The 17756-nt window shown below is 36.3% G+C and overlaps 1 protein-coding gene across 1 annotated transcript in view; it reads right to left on the bottom strand.

Moving 5' to 3' along the window:
* LOC150075318 (structural maintenance of chromosomes flexible hinge domain-containing protein 1-like) overlaps positions 1-17756 on the bottom strand; it is a 736477-nt gene that overhangs the window by 476261 nt on the left and 242460 nt on the right. Inside the window, exon 21 of the mRNA XM_090388445.1 lies at positions 4764-4908. Within this exon, the coding sequence (XP_090244571.1) occupies positions 4764-4908 (145 nt within the window). The remainder of the gene's footprint in view (positions 1-4763; positions 4909-17756) is intronic.

Below are 17756 nucleotides of genomic sequence, written 5' to 3'. Positions count from 1 at the left end.
TCGTATGCATGTCTCAGGTGCCTTGTTTGCATGAACGGTAAGCAAAGAGAAATAAGTCTCTCTGTCACTAAATCCAACTTCAGTAAATGCAATGGAATTTCTGGGTAAAAGCCATTCGACTTAGATAGCTGTTGTTGTTGTTTTTTTGGTTTTTAGGAGCATTAACAACTAAGGCCATGTTGCTCCGGGATATGCAGTGGTCATTCCCTGACCTTTCCGCATCTTCCGTATTTGGTGGTGACGGGCTCGAACCCCGGTCTAATCAAGAAGCATGTGATACGCACTACTGCTCCTTCCCGCCTGGCTATGGAGGCGTGACTTAGATAGCACTGGAATGGTGCTCTTTTTAAGTGATCCTCTGCAGCTATTACACACAAGGATCCCGTCAATGTCAACATCAGGAAATGCAGTGCGTATCAATGGTGCATCTTTAGCAGCTGGTTTCTTTGTGTCATTTTTGGATTGCAAATGTAGCATACAGAACAGAAATCATTTTTCATAAATATCCTTTCAAACTCTCGATACACATTCTTATGTAAATAGTAGTTGATGTAAGGAAAATGAGTTTGATCATTTAAATCGATCTGTTCCGCAATTGGAGAAATGTTCTGTTGTACATGATTAATACTCACTTCGGGTATATTGTTAGATGGAGCAGTGCCATTGCTGGCTGAAGGCACTGCTAAATCCAATGCTTGATTCTCTGTTTGTGTTTTATGCAATTTCAATAGTGTGTCGTTTTTGCTGGTTCAGTGAAACCTAATTCAGTCATTCTTTGATGACAGTCATATGGAAATTTTGTTAGGTTGGTTTGCCTGATATTCTTGACAATGCTCTGCATTTGACTTTGGCATCATTGAACACAAAGGCTATAGCAGAGTGGCATCAGTCCCATTCACTGCTCAGAAAATTATTGATGTGAAAACATCTATAGCGGTATCTAACAATGGAATGTAATGAAAATGCAATTGCAACAATAGAAATACTTGTACTGTTGCAAACATACTATTCAACAAATGGCTAAAATCAAATGGATAATTAGACTATTGGCTTGGTTTTGCTAACCTCTTCCAAACATTAATTCGGTAGAGTAAGTAGTGGGTGTGTGCAAAAAACATTACATCGTTCATACTAAATATTTCAGACTGAAGTAGGACACTAAAGTTACTAACGTTGATTCGGTAGAGTAAATAGTGGGCGTGAGCATAAAACGTTACATCATTCACAACTTTGGTTCTAGCTGTTCAATTTTAAAGCAGCCCTGATTTTCGTCAAAGATGTTTTCACATAAATCATCTTTCGTGTGCACAGGGTACACAAGCAGTTTTTTTTTTTTTTTTTATTAGATGCAGTCTCATAGTTATCTTATACAATTAGGTTGGAATTATCACCAACCTAACTGTATAAGAAAATTGTTCAATAAATTATAGATAGCACACCATGGGCCCTTCTTACCCAATAAAAGACACAAAAGCTTATATAGTAGCATCAGCCAAAAAAAACCCTTCCTGTTTCACCCATCCATCCACTCCAAAAGTTTATCTAGTTCAGTCTTGAATTTATTTAAGCTATCAACTTTCACAACAACAACAGATGGAAGTTTGTTGCAACAATCAACCACCCGCTGGCTAAAAGCAAATTTCTACACATCTATTCTACAACTGTCTTTCCTCAATTTGAATTTATGTCCCTTAGGTGCGGAACCTAAGCAATTGGAATAATCCCATCAGAATTGAGCTTGCTCAAACCATTCAAGGCCTTATACACCTCAATCAAATCACCTCGCAGGTGCCTAGTCTCCAGACTATGCAATTTGCAGAACTTAAGCCTAATTAATCTTAATGGTTCAATGCACTCTCAAATGCCTCCATCAAAATCACTGGGTATATGCCATGAAGCCAGGGGCCTTATCACTTTTATACTCAAAAATTTTTCTATTTATTATCTTATGTATATCAATATCAATAATATTATACACTCAGCTTCACCTGCACAGTTTCTTCTCACTGTGAAAGGTGTCTTTCATCTGTAAAGATTGATAAGAAGTACCCACTCAAATCATCAGGAACATTTGTTGGGTTATCTAAGACTTTCCTGTATTCATTACATAAGGATCCAATTTGATTTGTTCTTTTTTGGCTTTCATATATGTGAATAACTCCAGTTGCATATGCATTGAGTTGATCATGGTTCAAATCCATGTGACCATAAAATGGAGTTAATAACAATATTCCTGTCAAATGATTATTTTTTACCTCCAACCTGTGCTGGAGGTAAAAAATAACATTTTTTTTAAACTACTAAATAAAGTACATGTAAGGGTTACTATATTCTAATTACTACAATACAAAAAGGTATTACTTCTAATAGTAACCTGAACCACAATTAGTAAAATATAATGACAAACATTTAAAATTTGTTCCTGGTAAAAGTCATCTTAAAAAAAAAAAAAAAAAAAAAAAAAAAAAAAAAACGACTTATTAATAAAATATTTTTCAGAACAGCACGTGTCACTTTCAGTTGCAATTACTGGGTTGAAGGCAAGCTGCTGTTTTTATTACTCATCTAATTGCTCATCTAATTTTATTACAGCTCATCTAATTGAAAATCTGACTCCTGTCGGCTTTAGAGTTGAGTAACTGTTGCAAGCAATGTTGTGATGATTAATGAAGTGAATTGATGCAATGGGGAAAGTTCTGTCCATTTGTTTGAGTCTGGAGATATTGAATTTGAATTGTTGTTGGTTTCTTGAATTTTCTCTGCTGGGAGCAGCTATTATGTTGGCTAAGTTTGGTGAATTGCTTGCAGAAGTAATTAACTTTGTAAGAAGCATGGCTCTAGACTTGTTGATCAACTGTTGCAGAAGCTTTGTGTGGAGAGGGCAATAAAAGTTTGTCAGAACTCAGTACATTCATTCCAAATTCTAGTCTGAATATCTTTCTAATTTTATTACGCCCTTTCAACAAGCAAGCAAGCAAGCAACGCTCCACGGAATGGCCTCCCTCTTCATCAGACATGAACCCTGTGGAGCATTTTTGGGATGCTATGGAAAGGTCCGTTCGAGCTTTGCATCCTCCACCCAGGAATGCAATGGCATTATGGACAGTGGTACAGCAAACACAGAAGAATTCATAAAGCTGTTGCCTGGATATTGTATGGGAAAAAAAAAGTTTACTATTCAGCCATCCAAGAACTCAGTACTCTAGAGCAAGGAATTTCTTGACGGTTACTTGAAGAGCACCAGACCAGATTTCGGAAGCATAAGACAGAACAGGAAATATGCATCTTTGAACATTACTTATGACTGTTTTTTTTATCTCGAATTGCTGTAGTTTCTTGTTTGATTAGCCATTTTGCTTTTTGAATTTTTTGAGCAACATATAAATAGCGGGCATTAAAGGAAAGATTTTTGTCAAAAACAACTCCAAGGTCTTTGAGAGCATAGACATTTAGAAATTAAGACATCCACAATTTTTATTTCCATGTGGTTTGGTTATTTCTGCAAGGAATAGGTTATTTGAGCAGACTTGTTTGCATTTATAGTCAGATTGAGTTCTTTCAGATAACTGATGATTCCACATGTCTGTAAATTTGCATTGTGGCTAGAGCAAGGAATTTCTTGACGGTTACTTTGTGAATATCATTACCAGCTTTGTAAATAATAAATAATTTTAAATCATCGGTATATGCCAGAAGATTTGGATTTTCTTGTAGAAGTGGTTGTAGAGATGCTGAAAATATAGTACTGGAGAGAACACCTCCTTGAGGAATGCTGTTGTGGTTGTAACAAGAATATTATTGGTACTAGTGGGGAAGAGGAGAAATCTGCAATTTAGGTCTGTACTGTAGATAGAAAAATAATAGTGTCAACCAGAAATGATTTTTTATTATTTCAAAAGCTTTCTTGTGATCTACATGGTCAAAAGCACCTCTGATGTCTAAGTAAAAGACATCATACTGTACCTTATCTTGAAATGCAGTTTGGATGCACACAATGGTGTCAGCTAGGCTTGTTGTTGTGGAGTGCCCTCCAGGACCAAAATGTATGTTGACAGGTGCATTAGCGAAACTTGCATCTTGAAGATATGGCAGCATGATTTTATCAATAATTTTATTAATTACTGACAAAACAGCACAAACACTGACGAAACTTTAATCTTAAAATAAGGGCCATTTGAGAACCTTGCACACTGGCTGCTAGCAGCAAGCTAATTCATGCATAAATATTGTTGATGCATGAAGAAATATGCAAGAACATGTTTCTACATATACAGCATGCCCAATCATCATGTAGAATTAAAACCAGTTTCATTACTTTATGGCTATAGCTAAACCTTGCATATCACAGACTGATACTACTTCCACATTACTACTATTATTAGTTACTTACTGGGGTATTTTTCTGTGGCATATAATGTTAGTTCTCTGTGGCAATATAGCAGCTACAGTACTTAATGCCCATTCAGAACAGGCAACACCATGTCTTTTCACTCAGGAAGTGTATTATAGAGTCCCAGGTAAAGGAAAAGAATGTTTCTAGGTTTTTCATTCTACCAACATATCTATTGGCCTATGAAAGAACACACACTTGGGGATAAAGAATTATATGATCATAAATTGTATTACTGATCCCATAAAAGAATGATAACACAGGAATCAATAGGCTACTAAATATAGCTCTGAAATAAATCATGTGCACGTCAAATAACAGCACTAAAAACAATACATTTCATTCAAGTTTATGTAAATATTGAAATACTCACACAGCACTAAGAGTTGGATTTAGTTCATTAGTAGGCTTAGTTGGGTTTCCAAATTTGTCTTGGAATTCTAAAGGAATCTGAAAAGGATTCCCCACACGGAATGGACCATCTAAGACACCAACAGTGAATTTTTCAGGATCAGCCTCTGAAAAATATACAAATGCTTACATTTAAAAATAAGATATTAAATAAAATGTAAATGTAAACACTAATTATTCTGAATAAAACTACATTAAAATAGTTTAAAATCAATAATAATCAAATGGCTGAATTATAAAATTTATACACAAAAAGTCAGAAGTAGCAGTGAGATAAAAGGGCTTCCGAGAATTTTCAAGACAGTTCTGAAATTCTGGATTTTTTTTTTTTTTTTTTTTGGAACAGGAATAACCTTAAATTGCTTTAAGGTCTTAGAAAAATAAGCTTTCTGTAGGATGCAGAATAAACATGAAATCAGGTCAAAAAACCAAAAATGTGTAAATAAAATTTTCCAACAGCAAAGGAATCCTTAGGTGCCTTCTTGAGTGGAGCTTCAGACACGAATATCAGAGAAGACAAGAAAATGGAGAAAGAAAAAGGAGAAAAAATTACATAGTCATAGAACCAACTTATTCAAGTTTAAATATACCATTAATCCAATCCTTGAGTTTTCTAAAAGGCTCAGAAAATGAAATGTTTATAAATGAAAATGTTCTAGTACCCTTTCTTGACCTATCATAAATAGATATACAGCTTTCCCTTTAGTGGATAATTTTGATTTAAATGAATCTTTTTACAGTAATGATACTCATCCTGTTACATTTAAAAGCAACTGACAATTCAGAATTCTACTAGGGTTTATTATAGGAGACAGGTGACAAATTCTAGACAGCAGTATTTTAAATAAAAGTTAACCAATGCATCAATTATTTGGTGAATTTAAACATACCAAATAAGGAATTACTGAAAACAAAAAGTTCACTAGAATTGAAGTTGGTTTTTAGGTGCACAACTTAGGCCAACTGCACCATTGAAGTGTGTTCACTGGCCCATTTGTGCAGGCTGAAGAGCAAAGAATAACTCCTGCAGGTATTAGTTTTGGGGGGGAGGATTTGTGTGAGCTTGGCCATCAACAGCCATGATGAAATGCCTTCAGAAATTCCTCCAGTCTGTGACAAACACTGCTGGAAATTCCTCCAGCAGTCTTTGTCATCTGTGATTGCAGCCACACCTTGCTCATAGTTATATGTGAAAATGTTTATTCATAACAATAGGTTGTGCCAAAGCAAGAGAGTAAATGGTGAGCATGTTAACACAGTCATGGATATTCAAAAATCATTCTTCCATATTTCAGTGGGGTCCTTCTTGCTGCCAATTAGACTTCAGAATGTCTTCTGATAACTCAATGAACTCCACCTGCAATTATTCAGATTTGGCTGAATAGCTAACCTTAGTGTGATATCACGTATTTTTTCAAAATCTTTAAAATTTCAAAATCTTGTCATGATGGGATACCTAAGTATCCCATCATGACACCTACATTTCTTTCCCATCACTTGATTTTGTAAAGGAAAACTCATGTTTAACCAACCTGACTAGTTTTTTGAGTCACATACGAGGTAAATGTAGGAAATAATTTTAACATTTATTTGGATTTCAGCAAATCATTTGACTCATTTGATTTTATTTTCGACTCAGTTCAACATGAGAAATTATTGTATAAGTTGGAACACATTGGAATCACATGGTAGCTGCAGGGTAGAAGGCAGAGGGTTGTAATTAATGGTTACTCTTCATATTCATATTAGACTGACATAAAAAGTGGCTCAGCACCAATCTTTGGAGGTGAGCCACTGTTGTTTTTGATTTTCTTAAATGATATTGATGAAGGGATATCAAATTTTGTAGATGTGAAGATTGGGAGAGTAGTTAATGATCACAGTGCACTTCTAAAACATAACTGCCACTTTTCTGACCATTCCTAAAGTCTATCTATGTTTTAATGCAGTAATATGCAAGGTCTTACACTTGAGGAACTTGATGGGGTTGAATTAAAAACAGTAGAGGAAGAAAAGGAGCTGGAAGTTAGGATATAGTCAGACATGAAGTGTTCTCCAAATGGTAAGGAAGGCCTGTGGTGTCCTATCAATGACTTACTGAACATTTGCTTACAGAGACAGGGAGGTCACAACTCCATTAATTAAGGTAATTTTTACACTGCACTTCGAATACCGTATTCAAGTATAGAGATTACACCTTAAAAAAAAAAAAAAAAAAGTTATTTTTAAAGGGTTAAAAAGCCAGGCAACACATATGTTGAGATGAGATTAGCGAAAGTGGCATAAGAGATCAGACTTTGAATACGGGAACAACAAAGCTTGGTAAATAGGCACCTAAAAGGAGACCTAATTGAGGTGTGTATAAGACTACAAGAGAAGAAAGTAAAATGAGTGAAGATGAATTTTCACGGTTTTAATGATTACAGAACTAGGAGCCATTAATTCGAATTATATGGGAAGAGGTTTAGACTGATTTGAAGGAAGTTTCCTTTTAGTCCAGCGAGTTGTTAACTACCCTCCATGGGTAGTTGAGACTGACAGCTTGGTGAAATTCAAAGATTAGCTGGATAGTACCATGTGAGGAAGGAGTCAAATAAGTAGTTTATTTTATTATTTATTATATTATTATTTATTAATTAATTATTTATTTGTTTTTTAATTCAATTTTGGCTAATGCATCAGAAGCCTCATGCTTCCTTGCACCACATGGCTTATATTAATACATTTTCTTCCCCCATAGCATTGTTCATGCAGTGCTGTTCACTATAGCATTCTGTATTTTTGATATCCCCCCCCCCACCGAGTTGTGCTCTATTCCCCTGGAATAACACTATTTGCTCCAAACATCTTGAAAGAAGTTACCCATCAGTAAGGGGTTTTGAGTGTGTGAGAGACTCCCCATTGAAAAAAAAAAAAAAAAACCTTTCTGATGCTCTTCAATCCAACTTCTAATCAACCACAATTCATGGAGCATGCCTTCAACGGTCTTTGGTTTTGCTATTAAAAATTCATTTTAACTGATACTGTAATTAACAAGAAAATGGCCAAATTGCCAGTCAAACTGGAAATAATGATTCCAGTTTATGATAAGGAGCAATTTTGAAAGCTGTTTATTACCTCAAAATTTATTATTTTTTTTTGCCTATGAATAATTTAAACCTAATGGTTAAATTATTCATAGCAGCACAAGTTTCCTGTGTCCGTGGCTGTAAAACACTATGGTCATTTAATTCTATGGGGAGGGGATATAAACCAAAGTTGTCACATGTACCATTTCTTGCATACACTTTATACATCCTTTTGCTCGATGATATTATGGGAAGGTGAGCATCCACTCTGGAGTTCTAGTTAACTGAAGTTTATTGAAGTGTTTATAAAACTTTTAAAATGTTTATAAAACACTGTAAAGTGTTTATAACATTTGTACACTTTGTAAAGTGTTTATAAAACTTTTAAAGGATGCAGCAAAGGAAGTAAGCAAAACCTTAGCCATAATTATGAGAGCTTCCTTGGACTCAGGGGAGGTCCTCATGGACTGGAGGTGTACAAATGTATCACCAATTCACAAAGGGGGTTCAAAAGGTGACAGAAGTAATTATAGACCTGTTAGTTTAACATACGTTCCAGGGAAAATAATGGAATCACTGGTTAAAGAAGCATTGCAGAATCACCTAGACAAAACAGCAGTAATAGTTAAGACACAGCATTGGTTTGTTAAAGAGAGGTCTTGTCTGACCAATTTGATTGGATACTATGATGTGGTCACAAAGGAACCAAATGCCAAAAATAATTTTGAAATCATATACTTCGATTTCAGGAAAGCTTTTGATACTGTTGCACATGAAATACTGTACAAATTGGAGCAGTATGGCATTAAGGGAAAGTTGCTACAATGGATAAAGGGATGGTTGAGTGGGAGACGACAGAGAGTGGTAATCAATGGACACTGCTCTTCGTGGACAAATGTTATTAGTGGAATTCTCCAGGATTCGGTGTTGGGCCCATTGTTGTTTTGTACATTTATCAATGATATTGATGAAGGTATATCAAGCTTAATGTCCAAGTTTGCAGACGATACAAAGGTTGGCAGGGTTATTAATGATAGTAAAGACAGTATGCTACTCCAACTGGATCTAGACAAGTTGGGCAAATGGACTGAGAAATGGCAACTGAAATTTAACATTGAGAAATGCAAAGTACTGCATATGGGTAGCAATAACCCAAGAGAAACGTACCAACTGTGTGGTACTACACTCAGGGAAGTGGAAAAGACCTGGGTAATTGTACAGTCAAATATGAAGTTCACTGAGTAGGCTCCCAGGGCAGGTCATGGAGTCTTGTCAATGATATTTAGGAATTTTGCTAGCAGGGATGCAATTATCCCGTTATACAAGGCAATAGTCAGGCCACATCTAGAGTACTGTGCAGGTCTGGACACCCCATTTTAGGAAGGATGTAGAGTTGCTAGAACAAGTACAAAGAAGGGCAACAAGATTAGTGAGGGGAACAAAGGGGTGCCTTACCAAGAAAGGCTTCAGTTCTGCAAACTGCAGTGCCTGGAGAGTAGGCACCTGCGAGGTGATCTGATTGATGTGTATATGGCCTTGAATGGGTTGAGCAAGCTGAATGCTGATGAGATTCTTCCTCTTGCTCAGATTAAGAACCTGGGGGGGGGGGCACAATTTCAAATTGAGGAAAGACAGTTGTAGAACAGATGTGCGGAAATCAGCCTTTAGCCAGCAGGTAGTTGATTGGTAGAACAGACTTCCATCTTTTGTTGTGAAAGTTGATAGCCTAAATAAATTTAAGGCTGAGCTGGACAGGCATTTGGAACGAATGGAGGGGTGAAATGGGAGGGGGGTTTTTTTTGGCTGATACTGCATAAGCTTGTTTTCTTGCATCGTATGACTTTAATAATGCTAATGCTAATACTAAACTTCATTTTAGGAACGTGTTTTCTAACAGGAAGTTCCTTTTAGCTGTCTGAAGCTCAACAGCACTCATCAATATTGTTTTCAGTTTATTTTTGGCTTCCAGTAAAGTTCTAGTTTACACCTTGCTTATATGCATTTTGTGTCTGCATGATTGAGTTTAGTTTAACATGCAGGTAGTTTCAACAATATAATAAAATGTAATCAAAACCACTAGATTTACAATGCATTTAGTGGTTTGATTACATTTTATTATATTTAGTGATCCGAAAACTAATAGTATCACAAGGTGTAATCGTAAATAACATATTTGTAGAAGCATGTAAACTCATTAATTTTAAGGCAAGTTTCTTGCATTTTCTTAAATACATACTTTATTGCACAATTTATGTATTTAAATTTAAAATATTCCTACATTTAATATTGTTATATAGAGAAATGGTGTTTTAAAATAAACCAGAAACACTAATCACACTAACTAACAGTTAAAATTATTTACATTATTTCATATGGATAAACCTTCCCTGCGTAACATGGATTCATTCGGCACTCTGTTTTTATAGCTCCCATAAAGAGCACTAAGCAGGGAATGCTATACTAATACTTCACTGAGGCAATGGTAAAGAAATAAAAGTTTTACTTGAAATCCCAGAAAGTCAGAAATATTCTACTTACTTGTCAGCCTTTATTAACTATGTTAATAAAATCACAATTTTAGTATTTAGGCATGTATAAAAAAAACTTCAACGAGTATCACAAATGGCTGCAGATTCCCACCTCTGCCATAAGCCCTCTCTTTGTGTTAAAGAGAAATATTTCTTAAAAGATAAATAATAATTATTACCAGAGAACCAGGAAAGAAACAAAAAGTATGTAAAGTAAATTTTAAAGTTTTAGTTAATCTTTCAAAAGAAAAAAAAATAAATAAAACTTAAGAAGGTGTAATCAAAAATTGGAAAAAAAGATAATTTAATACAGTAATTAATAATCTGAACTAATTAGAACTGGGGATAGTTCAAACTTGATTTGTGCAGATTTTCAAATTTATCAAAAATACTGTTCTGGAGACTAAAAGAAAAGTTTAGTAAGTTTATACATAAAAACACCGGCTTTAAAATCTGAAGGAGTACCAAATTTTTTGTTAAAATCCAGTACTTTTTCACACAACAAAGGTCCAGATATGGGTTCTCCTGAACTTCATCTCTGTGTAAACCACAAATAAACAACATCTTCAAAGTATGGGTCATTAGCTGTTCTCATAGGTTTTTTTTTTTTTTTTTTTTTGCACCATCATCTGAATCAAGTTTCAACATGAACTTTAAAAATTTTCCTTTGTTGTTTTTAATGTTTGTTATGATTGACTTTCTAACCTCGTAAAATTTTTCTAACGAAGGCCCACTTTCTCCCTTTGAAAGTCTGTTTAAAATCTCAATCTTTGATTCAATTGTTAAAAATTTCTGCTTCCTTTTAAAAGATAAAGAAAAACTACTAAATTTTTACTATTAATCATTTTACTCCATATCTTACTTGCAAGTATCCTGTTATTTGCAATTTCTACATGCCATGTTCTTTGTTTTTGATTGAAGCTTACTTTTTTACTGCTTACCTTTTTTTACTGTTTTAGCTTTTACAACCCTCCAAAAAATATCAGTGAACAGAAATATCAGATTACAAAGTGTTGTGTTATGTTATGTTTAGTTAGTACAATAGGTATATTAATTAAACTATGTACGTAAGTGAAAATTTATTTTTATTTTACTAACCTGTGTATAATATTTTTCCGATTTTCAAGTATCATTTAATTTTGTTAACTGGTAAGGGGAAAAAAGGTGTAAATTTATACTTTCTTTATGTGTGTATCTTCATTTTTACAGCTTGCGATCCTCTGATTTTTACTTATTAGAATTGCTGTTTAATAGAACCAAAATTTAATTCACAAAAGTGATCACAATAACTGGCACTTACTGTAATTACAGTAAACCCATGCTATTCACCGTCGCTGATTTAATATAAAATGAAACCTTAAAAAATGTGAATTTTAAAGCGCCATGAACATTTTCTGCCATAAAAAAACATTGGCGTGGCTAAAATCATCTTTCCTGATCAAAACAGCACTCAGTTGGGTGGGGGGGGTTTACAAAATCGCAAGTGCAGATGTTTCCCGCTAATCCTTGTTCAACTCTCTGGTGGGGCATGGGCTTGCCCCACTGTAAACTGGAGCTGTCTTCTCTATCGGCTCCATGTCTCTGCCTTTCCCCCCCAGTCTTCAATCTACTCCCCACTCTATCTGCACGCAATGCCCCACACAATCTAAAATCACCTTCGCCCACTACTCTCGGCCTCCCATTCCTAGCGCCTCCCTGCCACGCAAGCGCATAGAGGGTGTGTATATATGTTTGTGTGTGGCATGTATATGTATATATATATATACACCTGTGTGTGTTTTATATGTATGTATATATATATATATATATATATTTGTTTATATATATATATTTTTTTATATTTTTTTTATTTTTATTATTTTTTTTTTTTTTTAAAGGTCCTAGCCACTGAAATCTCAGGAAATTAGGTGGCAGGACCTGCCAGAGTAAATCTTAGTCGACTGGTGTTTCCTGGTCTGCCTCCACGGGGCTAAAGTGGGGCAACGTTGGGCTTCAGTAGGGGTCCAGCGGCTAAATGACCAGATGAACAACGGTACACGACACTACACACGTACAATATCCATACACTTTTGAATCTCTGGCATTTCCAGTAAACTGGCACACCCATCACAATGCAAGCAATGCGGAGATGGGGGAAACCCCTGGTGCCGCTTGACACCAAACACACACTTTAATCCTTGTTCAGGTCAATAGTGAACCCCAGAAAAGTCTGTGGGGTGCCTTTGTCTAGGTAGTATAATACAATGCGGCCTACTATACTACCTAGACAAAGGCACCCCACAGACTTTTCTGGGGTTCACTATTGACCTAACCAGCAACAGAAATGTGGAAAATAAGAGGATACAAACTCACTTGCAGCAGGCATGGCAGGAAAGGTGGTGCAACTCTCAAAAGGGAGAGATCACAAAGAAATTTCTACCCAATATTGAACAAAACTACCCAACCTCACCCAACTGGTTCTCTCCAGGTCTACAAGCAACGTACCTCTTAACTGGACACGGAGCAATTAATGCCAAACTGTCTCTACTTGGGATTCAGGTTGATCCAACTTGCACTTGCGGGGGGCTGGAGAGCTGGCAGCACCTAATGTATGACTGCAGGCTCTATGAAGACCTACGTGGTGTTTTACTCACCAGAATCCATTACTTACCACAGGGACAAGAACATCACCTCCTAGACTCGAAGGAGGAGTATCAAGCCTTCTCGGATTACGCACAAGCACTGTTCACGAGGAGGAGGACGAGGAGAAACCAAATGGCCGCAGCCCACAACCCATTACCATAATAACCAAAGAACATCTGTTCTTCAGCTCACCGGACTCCCTTGCCTGGTGCCTTTCCACCCCTTCCCCTGCGCCGGTGGTGGGACGGTCCCCCCGGCGCCCCCTACTTTCTCTTGGTGAGGCATGGGCATGCCTCACTGCCTTCTGGGGTTGCCTACTCTATCATCCCCATATTTCTGCCTTAACCCCCCCAGCCTTCAGTCTCCCACCCACTCTATCTTTATGCTAGCGGATGTCCCACACACAAAAACTTAATGATGTCAAAATTCCCGTTCGCCCATTCTTTCGGCCTTTATTATGCAAGCATTATCCCCCTCACCTAACAATCATCAAACCGACGATGATGGATATATGTATCTGTCTGTATGTACGTGCATATAAAAGAGCGCGCCATTTTTTTTTTTTTTTTTTTTTTTTAGGTCCTAACCTCTGAAATCTCAGGAAATTAGTTGGCAGGACCTGCCAGAGTGAAACTAAAACTACTGGGTTCCTGGTCTGCCTCCACGGGGCGAAGGTGGGGCAACGTTGGGCCTCAGCAGGGGTCCAGCGGCTCGATGAACAACGGTACACGACATCATACAGATACAAAGCCCACACACTTTTAAATCTCTGGCATTTCCCAGTGAACTGGTACACCAACAATGAAAGCAACACGGAGATGGGGGAAACCCCTGGTGCCGTCTGACACTAAATACACCTTACACCTTACACCTAATCCTTGTTCAGTATGTGTTATGCACTTGCCATGGAAAGGTTTTGTCGTTTGCTTTTAATTTATATGCTTATAAATTGAATAAATTTATAAATTTATTCAATTTATAAATTAAAAACTGGTGATATGCTTACAAAAGTGAAAAATCTACTGTTTTGCAGTGTAAAACAGACTTTTTCGAGTGTGTTAACGGAAGAAAGTGACTTTATTGTGGACAAGTTCTTTCTAACCCTTACAAAAATATGGCTACGAATAACAAGGGAATTGTGAAAGGATCAAAGAAGGTGATGACACTAGCGAGTAAAATTGAGTTACTAGACAAAATTTCTAATAGTGAAAGTGTCTCCTCAGTGGCAAAACATAAAATCAATGAGTCAACGGTACGATCAATCAAGAAATCAGAAGAAAAAATCTCCCGTAGTGTCAGTGAAAACATGCTAATTGATTCAAAAATTTGCTCTGTAACTCGTGATGTTAAATTAGAAAAAATGGAAAAGATTTTAAATCTGTGGATAGAAGACCGAATTCAAAATAAAATTCCGTTAAGTTCACTCATCATTTGTAAAAAGGCAAAACACCTTTATCAACACTTTAGCGAAACTGGTGATAGCACTGGCGGGATAAGTTTTTTAGCTAGCAAAGGCGCTGGTTTGAAATTTCTAATAAATATTACATTTAATATTAAATTGTTTCTTATTTTCATTTCGATGCATTATGCTTGTATTTCACTATGTAACATAGTCATATTATGAAGGTACATATAACACATACATAGACAAACTATTTTTTCTTATATATTTCATACTTCGGAACGGAACCCCTTTGTTACTATGGGAGGCATAACTCAGTATTCGCATTTTCGGTATTCGCTGCATTTCTCCGGAACGTAACTCCCGCGAATAGCGGGGGTTTACTGTATTTTATGGCACCAGCATAAAAATTAATAAATGCTGGCTCATTCGCATTACTTATGTTTGGATTTTCGATGCTCTACTGTATATGATCTTTCTGGTTAACACTAAGGTAATTTTTGGGGGCATGCAGAACTGAAAAACAAAAATGACACAGGAACACCAAAATTAACTTGTGCATTTTAAAATAGGTAACAACAAAAAATAACTCTAACTTTATATTAAAAGTGAATTAAAATTGAACTAGTTTATTCTGTACTTGAGAATGGATAGAAAACAAACATTTCCATCTAATTTTCTCTGGTGTAGATAAGGCTTCACACAAAAAAATAATGTAAAGAATGGCCTCTATGTTCTTGTAGAAGTATGTTAGGCAGTCATTTTCTTAGTAAGCCTGGGAAAAAATCATGACTTGATCTCTCTCTCTCTCTCTCTCTCTGAAAATCAAATTTCTCATAATCAGTGGACTCTACTGCTTTTGTATGCTCTCCCATACAATCTTTAAACAAATAAGGGACCATATAAAAGCAACAGAGTCAACTATGTGCTCTGCTTGAGCAATTCAGAAAAGAAGGATCACCAAATTTCTCTAGACAATGCAGCTACTGTCAATCATTTGAATAGGCATCGGAAATGGCTGGACAGCTTACAAATTTGTGCCTTTTAATTTTTTTTTTAGGAGCATTAGCAACTAAGGCCATATTGCTCCGGGGATATGCGGTGGTCATTCCCTGACCTTTCCACATTCTCCATATTTGGTGGTCACGGGCTCGAACCCCGATCTAATCAAGAAGTGTGTGCTGTTTTTGACCACCTGGCTACGGAGGCACCTACAAATTTGTTCTTTGGAACATAACAGCATTAACTGAGATAGGGGGAGTCCATTTCATCCCCTCTTCGAAACCATGATCCTTAGACAGGATGAACGGGCCATTTCTAGTATCCATGCATATGTGGAGGATAATTCACATGCTCCTCCAGTAACACGTACAGGAGGGACATGTGTTACTGGAGGAGCATGTAACACGTACTGAGAGCAGTGATCCTGCAGGTATTAGATAAGGAAGTACCATGGCTGTATAAAGTTCCCCTGTTGACAAAGGAGGCAGCCGTCTTTGAAGGCTTTGGTACTGTTTTTATCACTTTTAACTCTGTAATATTCACATATTTTTAATTTTATCTATTTATTATTTTCATCATTATTAACTCCATAGTTATCAGTGTATTCTATTTTTATATTAAATATATGGTTTTATCCTGTGTTTAATTTTATTTTATTAAAGTCTTTATGTCATATACAGGGTTGTTAAAATTAAAGTATCCAATTTGAAAATTGTAGATCTCTTAAAGTACCATTTATAACTGACACAATATAATAGCATAGCTTAATTTAATTTATTATGGTACTCATCTTTTTATAATCTGTGCTGATGTTGGAATAAAATAGATGATAATTTTAAATTTAACTTAGCGTGAATAAGTTAGGATTTAAAAACAGAATTAAAATATGTGCAAGGAAGTAGAAGTGCACGTCTTCGTCCTTGGTTGTCAATGTTGAAATTTAAAACAATTGAAGTTATATAGTTGGAAACAAAAGGCTAATAGCCATAACAAGTGGCTTTCGTTTTATACATCTGTGTGTTTATTTATGTGTGTTTAACTGGATTGCTTAATGTCTGAAATAGCATTTCAAACATTAAACTGACACTTACACTAATCAGCCTGCCAACACAATAGACTTAAATAATGGTGGCCCTTATGCAGTGAAAAATTGTAACATAACAGAACAGTGTACTCTCACATGGCAACAACCAACGACTGACAGAAATTACGTATAAATAAGAATAGATCGGGGTAGGGGGGAAACAGGTGCCTGATGGTAACAATTAGTATGTTACCTTCATCCTTTTCTTTTGGCAATTTTTTTCTGTTCTCAATGCCTATGGTGAGTTCCTCCATCCCATTTAGAATTTTTATTGTTTGTATTATTATTAATAGGGGCAAGTGATGCAAGAAAGCAAGTTTATAAAGCCAAAAAAAAAAAAAAAATTCCATTTCACCTATTCATTACATTGAACAGTTTAGATTAGTACTTCCTTGAATTTCTTCAAACAATCCATTTTCAAAACAACAGATGGAAGCATGTTCCACCAATCAACTACCCGCTGGCTGAAGGCAAACTTCCACACTTCTATTCTGCAACCATCCTTCCTCAATTTGAATTTATGCCCCTGATGTGCATAGTCTGAGCAAGTAGAATCCCATCAGCATTCAGTTTTCTCAAGCCACTCAAAGCCTTAAACACCTCAATAAGATCACCTCACGGTGCTGCAAATTGCTGAAGTGAAGCCTTTCTAGGTAGTGGTGGTGGTAGTAGTAGTAGTGGCATGTGTATGGGCTTATGCAGCATCAGCCAAACAAAAAAAAAAAAAAAAAAAAATCACAAACGCCTGTCCAGTTCCTCCTTAAATTTATTCAACCTATCAACTTCCACAACGACAAATGAAAGTTTCTTCCAGCAATTAACCACCCGCTGGCTAAAGGCAAATTTCCGCACATCTATTCTACATCTGTCTTATCTTAATTTGAATTTATGCCCACTTAGGTTCGTAATCTGAACAAGTGGAAGGATCCCATCAGAATTCAGCATGCTCAACCAATTCAAGGCCTTATACACCTCAATCAGATCACCACGCATGTGCCTAGTCTCCAGTCACTGCAATTTGCAGAACTTAAGCCTCTCTTGGTAAGAGGATCCCTTCATTCCCCTCACCAACCTTGTTGCCCTTCTCTGTACAAGCTCAAGTAAATCTACATCCTTCCTAAAATGAGGCCTCCAGACCTGTACGCAGTACTCAAGGCGAGGCCTGACCACTGCCTTATACAGAGGGATAATCACCTCCTTTTCCCTGTTAGCAAAATTCCTATATATCATTGACAAATCAATATGACCT

Source organism: Mastigoproctus giganteus, chromosome 14 (assembly GCF_048544385.1).
Source record: "Mastigoproctus giganteus isolate SK-2022 chromosome 14, ASM4854438v1, whole genome shotgun sequence".
In the NCBI taxonomy this organism is placed as follows: domain Eukaryota; kingdom Metazoa; phylum Arthropoda; class Arachnida; order Uropygi; family Thelyphonidae; genus Mastigoproctus; species Mastigoproctus giganteus.
The sequence above is the reverse complement of the archived record's forward strand: the minus strand, read 5'-3'. Positions and strand labels throughout refer to the sequence as shown.